The 8,618-nt window shown below is 43.1% G+C and overlaps 1 protein-coding gene across 2 annotated transcripts; it reads right to left on the reverse strand.

Annotated features, from left to right (window-relative positions):
- Nucleotides 1-1,209: 1,209 nt before the first annotated feature.
- Nucleotides 1,210-7,290, reverse strand: LOC103636253 (protein STICHEL-like 4). Of its 2 annotated transcripts, XM_020542665.3 has the most exons (7): nt 5,271-7,268; nt 4,654-4,873; nt 4,068-4,526; nt 3,197-3,439; nt 2,788-3,097; nt 2,463-2,520; nt 1,210-1,568 (listed from the first exon to the last, which is right to left on the reverse strand). In XM_020542665.3, the coding sequence occupies exons 1-7, from the start codon at nt 6,975-6,977 to the stop codon at nt 1,476-1,478; spliced, it is 3,090 nt and encodes a 1,029-aa protein (XP_020398254.1). In that variant the 5' UTR covers nt 6,978-7,268; the 3' UTR covers nt 1,210-1,475. The 2 variants fall into 2 exon arrangements, with proteins under 2 accessions (XP_020398254.1, XP_020398253.1); XM_020542664.3 differs by having other exon boundaries at nt 2,788-3,439; nt 5,271-7,290.
- Nucleotides 7,291-8,618: the final 1,328 nt, after the last annotated feature.

Consider the following 8,618-nt stretch of genomic DNA (forward strand, 5'->3'; position numbering starts at 1 on the left):
CGATCGAATTTTAGATTTCGATCGTAACCGATGTAAATTTGTACTGAACTTTCATTTCCGATATTTTCGAATTACCGATGTCGTTTTCGTTTCCGGAGTTACCGTTTTCGATCTCGTTTTCTAGTAAAATATGAAAACGAAAATGGTTTTAGTGTTTACCGACCGTTTCCACCTCTACACCCACCTAACCAATATAACAAACATATCTTTATATTTTATATTCCATACTTAAGCACACATAGAAATCGTAAGAACGTACATGCATTTTGCTAGTAGTATATATTTGTTAAGGTTTCCTTAACCATCAAAATTATGCTTTAATTTTTTTTAAAAAATCTATATAAATATTAGGATACACCAATTCCAAATAAAAGATTTAAAGCTCATGAAAAGATCTATACATGTTTCAAAAAAATATTTAGATCTAGAAAAATAGAAAAAAATATCTAAAAATATAGAAAATTCCCAAAACATCGTAAATATATGACATGCAACTAATATGATTGCAATATGCATTAATGCTAAATGCATTCATGTTATGCATTTGTGTTGGTTGCATATTATGTTTTATTATTGTGGTAGACTTTAAAACACGTTTATAAATCAATTAGAATGTTTTGAGAGCTTTTTTGTTTTTTAGAACTGAATTTATTTTAAGCGTCAGAGATACTATTGTGAGCTCTAAATATTAATATTTTATTTGAATTTGGCGTATCCCAGTCTATCTTTGTTTTTTTAAAATTTTAAAATCTTAGACACATTTTGTTTGGCTTAGTTACCAAAGTATTTACCATTTTTTACTAATAAATATAAACCATCTTCAAAACCACTCTAAATCAGGGTAGGAAGGTAATTTGAACAGGCTTGAGAGTTCAGGAAGTAAAATGTCTTATTTTGAAGTTAGATGAAGAAAATCGAACTACGACGCCAGTTTAGAGAGACAGAATAGACTTTCTTCAAACTCAGAATTGCAGATCCCACATAGACACGTAAAGTGAGGCCCAAGAAAGAACAGAAGAAGACAACTTACGGGCTACTTTTAAAACAAACATTGGATCTAACCATATCTGTCACCTTCAAAATGTTTCAAAGAGGAAAAATTCTGAGTTATTTTTTCCCTTGTCCAATTATCCATCATATAACTGGCGCTGTAGTGGAAAGTCTAATAAAAGACAGCCTCACAGCCCAATCATGCGACATAATGCTCAGTGTCCATAGAGACCAGATGCATTTATTAGAGACTTAAGAATACAAAGTGTTTATTCTGGTCTGCCTATAAAAAAATACACAGCATTTGACAGAAGAATTTGCTATGCCACTTCTATCATCGTGTTTTACATGTCAAGAAATGTACATAATTGAGCGAGAGAGAGAAAAGGATCTACAAACTGACATGGCTACAACCTACAAGGTACAAACAGAATAAATTATGAATCCTAAGTTAACAGGTTTTAAAATCTACGATTCAAATTCTTCTATCTTGGAGATTTGGTCGAAATGCATCTTCCACACAATATGAGCCTTGATATGGCGCGTGACTTTCGATTCCTGACCTTAATTGAAGAGAGCTGTGGGGAAATAATCGGATTAGTAGAAGGTAAAATCATCAAGCACAACTCTATTTTAAGCCAAGCGGGATTTCAAATGCTCTGTTGCAATTGGCCAGAAACTCAGACTCTCCGGAACATGATTTTGACTACTAATGCTATCCTAACCTACACCTACCTAAAAAACCTAGTAAGATTATAATCACGAAATTGCTCTGTTGCAGCCACACAAAACCCCAACAAGCTATTATAATTCTGACCACAATTTTGGCAAATACCATCTATAAAATTGCCATCACCAGAGGATTATAAATAAGCAGATGCTACTTTCCACTTGTTTACACTCTGCAGCCATATCAATGAGATGTGAACTCCCATAAGGTGGCAGAAATCAATTTAGCATGCATGCAAGATGACACCAATTCTCTTCTCTTCAGAATCAAGAGTCCCAGAATGTTCCTCTCCGTTGGCACTTGGTTAATTTGTTTACAGGCATGGTAGTATGGTACTCTTCTACTTAAATAAATTTGTGAGAAGATAAAGCCTATTTCTTTGAAGAGTGATTTTGACTCGAGAAATGACCAAGACAAATCCACATACATGTTCAGGTGAAAGGAGACTTACCATCCAGTGAAAATACATGGTTAACCATGGTCTGTTACTCTGATACATCCACAGTATTTTTCAGACAAGTTTCTTTTTTAGAGTATATGCAAATGAGTTGTCTCAAATTTTGACAGACTAATAAGCAAAATGAGTTGTCTCGGTTTTTGCCAGACTAATACGTAAACGAGTCAGTCTCAGAGATGAAAATACATACAAGCTAAAATGAAAGTTTGGATCCAGTAACACTGAATTCGTTGGGGGTATTCACAGATTATGGTATAATACAAAAATACAAATATGAAAGATTACCTTCCGACGAGTCCTTGAGGTTCTCCAACAAAGTAGACTCGATTTAGGCTCCAATCTCCTGCGCACAAATACTTTCCCAGTGAGAATACAAAAGCACAACCTCAATTGACAAATGAAACAAAACATGTCAGCTACAATGGTATGGGGAGTATTGACCCCTACATGTTTAATGTTCCTTGTGATTTCAGGAAAATTGTTACGAGACTGTTGGATGTTGGCAGAACTTCTTTTATACGAGATTTATTTTAATTATATGTGAAAACACACAAGCATGAGTTCTTATATAAAAGTTGGACTCAATTAATTGCAGGATAACAACACTTACAAATTTTCTTGCTCTAGCTTTTGAGCAATCGATATAGCTTTTCGTCTAGACCAGCCTCCTTGTTGAGAACAAGCTTCTGCCCTCCCAATAACATGAGCAAGAGATACCTTTCCTTTTACTATGCTGTTCTGTTGACGCTGTCTGTTCCCATTTCTTCCTTTTTGATTTGTTACACTCTCTTGGTTTGGTGATGATGAAGCTTCTTCCTCCCATACATTCTCCTTTTTTCTTCCATTTATGTCAAGAACACCACTATTTGTTTGAGCATGCCAATGCATGTGAGAAGGTCCAACTTCAATTATTTCACCTTCTGTTAATATGTGGGGATCAGATTGCATCCATGTAGTCTTACTAGAGTTAGCTCCCTTCACAGCACTATCCTTTTTAAGCCTCGTAATTAGATTCTCACCTCTAGACGAGAGCGGACTATGTTTAGTAAAGGACCTCAGTGTCACATTGGAGGAGTCATTCTCAGGGTAAGGAAACATTGATGGAACGTGACCTGCTTTTGTGTCATTCTTTGATTCATATCGGATTTCAAGTATTATTGCAGAATGAAGAACAGACTCAAATGCCTGCAGAATCTGAGCTCTGTAGTTTTCGGCTTTGAACTTATTGATACGTGAACTAAATATTAGTTGCACTGTTGGTGCTGTTGGAAGAAAGAAAGCTGATGTTAGAAAATGATCTGCTAGAAAGACAATCTAGCAACACTTTACATCTAAGTACTCAAGCGAAAGACCACATATAGTTATACAGATTGAATTTGAGAACACCAATTAACCACTATCAGAGGCATTGCAGTTTAGAATATATGTGCAAGGCAACAACAGTAAAAAGTTAAAACAGTACAAATAGAATTTGATGAGCTTAGCTAGCTAAATGCTTCTACATCTCTACTTTCTTCCATACACTTTGACTTCAGCAGTAAAGTTATAGTTTTTGTATTCCTACTTTTAAAAGGATGCCATCAACCCAGTGATAGATATCCGATACTTTGTTCAGAGCCAAGATAAAAGCAAGAGTACTGCATCTTACCTCAAGAAAAATCCAAGAATTACTGAAACGCCAATACCACAAACAAAAGTAAGCAAAAACTTGGTTGGAATGTCTTTTTTACTGTTTATACAAAATATTTCCAAACAAGCTTTTCCTCTTTGTTTTAAGCATGGAATCTCTCTTTTTTTGTGAATATTAAGCACTGAATTGTGGAAAACTTATTCTTGGACAAATTCTGATGATTGTAAAAACTGATATGGATGACAGATTGAGAATCTTACCTGTTCCTAGGCTGACAGAGTTTAGCCTGGCCTCTTTAGCCATCATTTTTCTCAATGTATCTGATTGGATACTCTCAAGCACAGCTTGCCAGATCATTTCATTGTCCGCTTTTCTGTTTTTAGTTCCCTCATTTCCTTTGACAGAACTGGTTGATAACACATGACCATTTTCTGTGTGTTCAACAGTTCCTTCCCCATAAGACGTGCCTGCCAGGTTACATTTATGCTCAACTGCTGACGACCTCCCTATACCCCTATCAGGAAAGGAACCAACCAGCAAACCATGGTTCAAACTTGTACTAGTTGATGAACTAGGCAGCAAGTACTGTTTATCAGGAGCAAGCTGAAGCAGAGCAGCTGTAAGCCAGGTTGTCTTGTCACTAGAAACCCTCAACTGCTTTTCAGTTTCAGATAGTATTTTCAAGGCCTGACGTAGTTTTCCCATATCTTCCTTAGACACTGGAAATCATGGCAAAAGAAAAGGAACTAGATTATGCCAGTGCAGAATTTTACCGCAAGAGAATAGTGTGATGCTGGAAGATAATACATATTTTGAACTATACTGTGGTTAATGAACATTGCTTACAGGTAGGACGTTTGAAGAACTTTCTCTTGGGCCTTTCTCGATTAAATGCATAGGAACCAGCAAGAATATCAGTAATTATTGTGGCAAGCTGAGACATCAGTGCTAAAGGCTCAACACCGGTTTCTGTGATGTCTCGTAGTGTCTTCACTGTCTTCACCGTGTCGGCAGATAGTGCCAAATCAAGCAAATCAACCAGTTTATCATCAGACACCAGGCCAACCTGTAAAACAAACGAGGAACTAACAATTTAGTGTTGTGTCAGAGGTAAACCGGATGATGAAAAGAACTAAAGGAAAACAGAGTTGATCCCTGTTACAGGCATACAAAATCAGTTACTGCCTTAGTTCAGCACAGAAATAAGAATACATCAGTAAGATAGTACTACTTGCAATTTGCATCTGTCTGTACTTCATTGGACGTTTGAATACTATATATATTGGCAAACAAATTTGCACACTACTATCTATTTAATTATATGACATGTTTCAGCAGCACGAAAGCTACCAAGATCTTGACTGTAAAATCGTCCAGAAAATTATATTCGGCCATAGAAATTGCAGAGTAATGTAGGCCCAAAAAAATATAGATGACACTGTAATGCTTGTGAGATATCTTACTAATTCTTGGACAAGAGTCAAGGAAATCCTTTGTCCCAGCAAACTGAGTTGATCAAGAGTCATCTCAGCATCCCTCAAAGATCCATCGGAACGGGATGCAATTAGCTTCAGTGCATCTTTATCAACATCTAGACTCTCGCTGGTGCAAATCCACTGCAATGTATTGACAATGTCGGACTCCCTATGCTTTGGAAAAAAGAACTTCTGGCATCTCGACAGGATGATATGAGGAAGTTCAAGGTTTGGACTGACAAGGATAAACACAACACGGCGGGGCGCCCGGTCCACAACTTTAGAGATAGCACTCCAAGTGTCAGCTGGCAGAGTATCACAGTCATCAAATATAAACACCCTGTAGTGTGATGGTGCTGGTGAAAGCATCACATTATCAAGGACGTCCACAATGCCATCTATGTCGATGTTGCCAACAGGCCCAATCTCCATCAGGCTCCTGCTCTTGCCAAGATTGTGGGCGATGCACACCGTGCACGAGTCACAGGGCCTGGGGTGCTCAGAGGAGAGGCAATTGAGCGCCTTGGCGAAGACACGCGCGCATGAAGTCTTGCCCGTGCCGTGTGGCCCATAGAACACATACACCAACCCAATCTTCCTCCTTAGGATGGCGTTGGACAGCGCCTGCACCACCAAGCTCTGCCCAACAACGTCCTTGAACGTCTTTGGTGCGAATTTCTGCGTCAGGCTACGGTGACGACCACGGCCATGCTGCGAGGCCTGTGACTTCTGCCCTGACTGAGACTCAGAGAGCAGGTCGGAGTCCATCTGGCTGGTCTGGTTAGAGAAAATCCCAAGCTCTCCAGAGTAGCTTCCAGAAATGGCGCCAATGTGGTTGCGCGCACCGGAGGTCGCAGCCCCAACAAGCAGCGGCAGCGCGTCCGAGTCCGAACTGGTCGACGAGGCCAGCCTCTCGGATTTAGCGGGGAAAAGGGGACGCGAGGCATTGACGTGGCCACCTGACGCGGCGCCAGCCTCAGACTTTCGCCCCGCCGCCGACCTGGAGTCAGAAAGGCCGCACGAAAGGCTGCGGCCGGCCATGTCGATGATAGACTTGCCGCGGTGGTGCAGACGCGACCAGTTCCATGGAATGCCACAGACGTTGCGCAAGTCCTGCGGCAAATGCTGCTGCAGCTCCTCCGCGCCATCGTCGTCATCGCCGCCTCCATGGAACAAGTACTTGTTGCCGCAGACGGCCTCCTGGGAGCTGGAGTTGACGGAGAGCGCGGCCGCGCGGTCTGGAGGCTTACTGACAGCGGTGGCGCGGCGGCCGGCCCGGCGTTTGAAGCGGCGGGGCGGGCGTCGGCCGGGTTTCGGATGCGGGTGGGGGTTCTCGGCGAGCTGGTCCAGGAGCGCCTTGAGCGCCCCGGCGCTGCGGCGGGACTTGGCGGGGAGATCGACGTCATCCCCGGAGCCGGCGTCGGGGTCGGCCGCCACCCTGGACGACTCGACGGAGCGGCGCGTGGACGGGTCCCGGAGCGATCGCGAGCGCTGCAGCGCGAGAAGGTCGCGCATCAGCGTCGCAGACGCCACGGATGCGGGGCTCCGCCGCCAGCCCGACGACGACGCGCCTCCCGCCCCCGCTCCCCCGTGCGCGTGCCCGTGGTGGTGGCGGAGGTGGATGCAGTTGGTGAGGTGCGCGTGGCCGCGGAGGTGGCCCCCGGCACCGGCACCGGCACGGTCGGGCGCCGCCATTGCGGGGCGGCACGGCGCGTGTCTCCCAGTACCACTACCTCGCCCTTACTGAGGCGCGAGGGGAGAGAAAAGAGACACCCGCCTCCGGTGATCCATTTGAGGAGGGAACCAGGGAGGCCGGACCTGGGCCGCCGATTGGCGTGTGTGATTATGGCGGTGTGGTTCGGAGATTTCGCCTTTTTCGTTGGATCCTGGAGGGTTTCACGGGAAGAGCGACGGAGGTAGGGGGGAGGGCGAGTCAGCTGGGTGACGGGGGTGGGTGGCGTGGCGAGTGGCCTCGGCGGCTCGGCCTCGTGTGGGGTGTGTGGGAGCGGGCGGTGCTTTCGGGGCTCGCGCCCGCGGCGTCGGGGTGGGCGATCAGTTCTCAGAGTTCAAAGGGAAGCCCACAGCACGGCGCGGGGCCGCGACGGCGATGGGCGTTGTGGTCCGCGCGTCCCCGGCGGGCGTGGCGACAATACAGATGGCAGGCAGCAAAGGAGTAAGGGTCCCGCGACCGGTGGGTACTTTCTCTCGGATTTTGGTTAGAAGGGGATTGAGACCCATGTCATCTCATCCCTAGACTCTGGGTGCCGTTTGGTCCACATATTTGTAACGTAATGGGTAACTGATAACATTAAATCATGTTTGTTTTAATCCAACTGTAATCAGATACCACACTAAAATTTGATACCAGCCTATTCAAATTTGTTACCACCAGTAATCGAGCGTAAACCATTACCACTTGAACCAAACAGCAACCCAGGTTAATCATTACAGTTATTAAATATAGAATAATTATAAAACTAAAAAACAAGACAAATTTATTAAATCTATATGTTATATTCAAATATTTGATGGAATACCATATATTGTTGGAAATCTCACATAGACAATCTATCTCTATTAATATGAAACCAGGGTAGCCTAGCTAATCTAAATAAGTGAAAACATAAGTCTTTAATTATTTTTTCCTCTTAAGGCTAGTTTGGGAACCCTATTTTCTAAGGGATTTCCGTTTTCTCAAGGTGAATTAGTTCATTTTCTCTTGAAAAATTGGAATCTTTTGGAAAACGGTGTTCCCAAACTAGTTCTTAGTATTTACTTTCTGACCAATCAGCCCTACCTCGTACGCGATCAGACCGCCACCTAATGCCTAATGGTGCTACTATCCATCGTTGATAAGAGAACCTATTCTCTATTCTAAATTTCACGCTATAAACAGTATCAAACAGTGTCATCTATGGTTCTGCGTCCCTTATTTTACACTAACCGCTAAAGACAATCTTACGATTTTTTTACTGTTGGTACGTATGAGTGATTCAGTAGATCTAGTTTACCTAGTTAAATATAGGACCAAAAAATATATATCCGTAGCTACGTATAGAGATTTTGGTGATGGTATTATATTTTTCTGATAAGGATAGTTATACATCGTTAGGCTAGCCGCAGTGACCAACTCTAAAGCATGCGCTATGTTTTTTCAGTTACATTTGCAGTTAACAGATGTTGCAGCCGTGCACCTTATGTGCTACTGTAAAATTAGAGTGCGCTTGTAAAACGCTATTTCTAGAGTCCCTCTCTCCACTCGACCGGACTGCAGGCGCTAGCTAGCTACTGCTGCTACTGGTACACTTCAATATGCCTCGCCGACGCCAGCTAGGG

This window comes from Zea mays, chromosome 8, assembly GCF_902167145.1.
Source record: "Zea mays cultivar B73 chromosome 8, Zm-B73-REFERENCE-NAM-5.0, whole genome shotgun sequence".
Lineage (NCBI taxonomy): Eukaryota > Viridiplantae > Streptophyta > Magnoliopsida > Poales > Poaceae > Zea > Zea mays.

Bases quoted from the DNA above. Each gene is read 5' to 3' on its own strand.
- LOC103636253 (XM_020542664.3), bottom strand. From the start codon at position 6,977: ATGGCGGCGCCCGACCGTGCCGGTGCCGGTGCCGGGGGCCACCTCCGC. The intron at 4,874-5,270 runs GTAAGATATCTC...TTTGTTTTACAG, and splicing joins TGACTCTTGTCCAAGAATTA to GTTGGCCTGGTGTCTGATGA. The intron at 3,440-4,067 runs GTAAGATTCTCA...TTCTTCCAACAG, and splicing joins CTCTGTCAGCCTAGGAACAG to CACCAACAGTGCAACTAATA.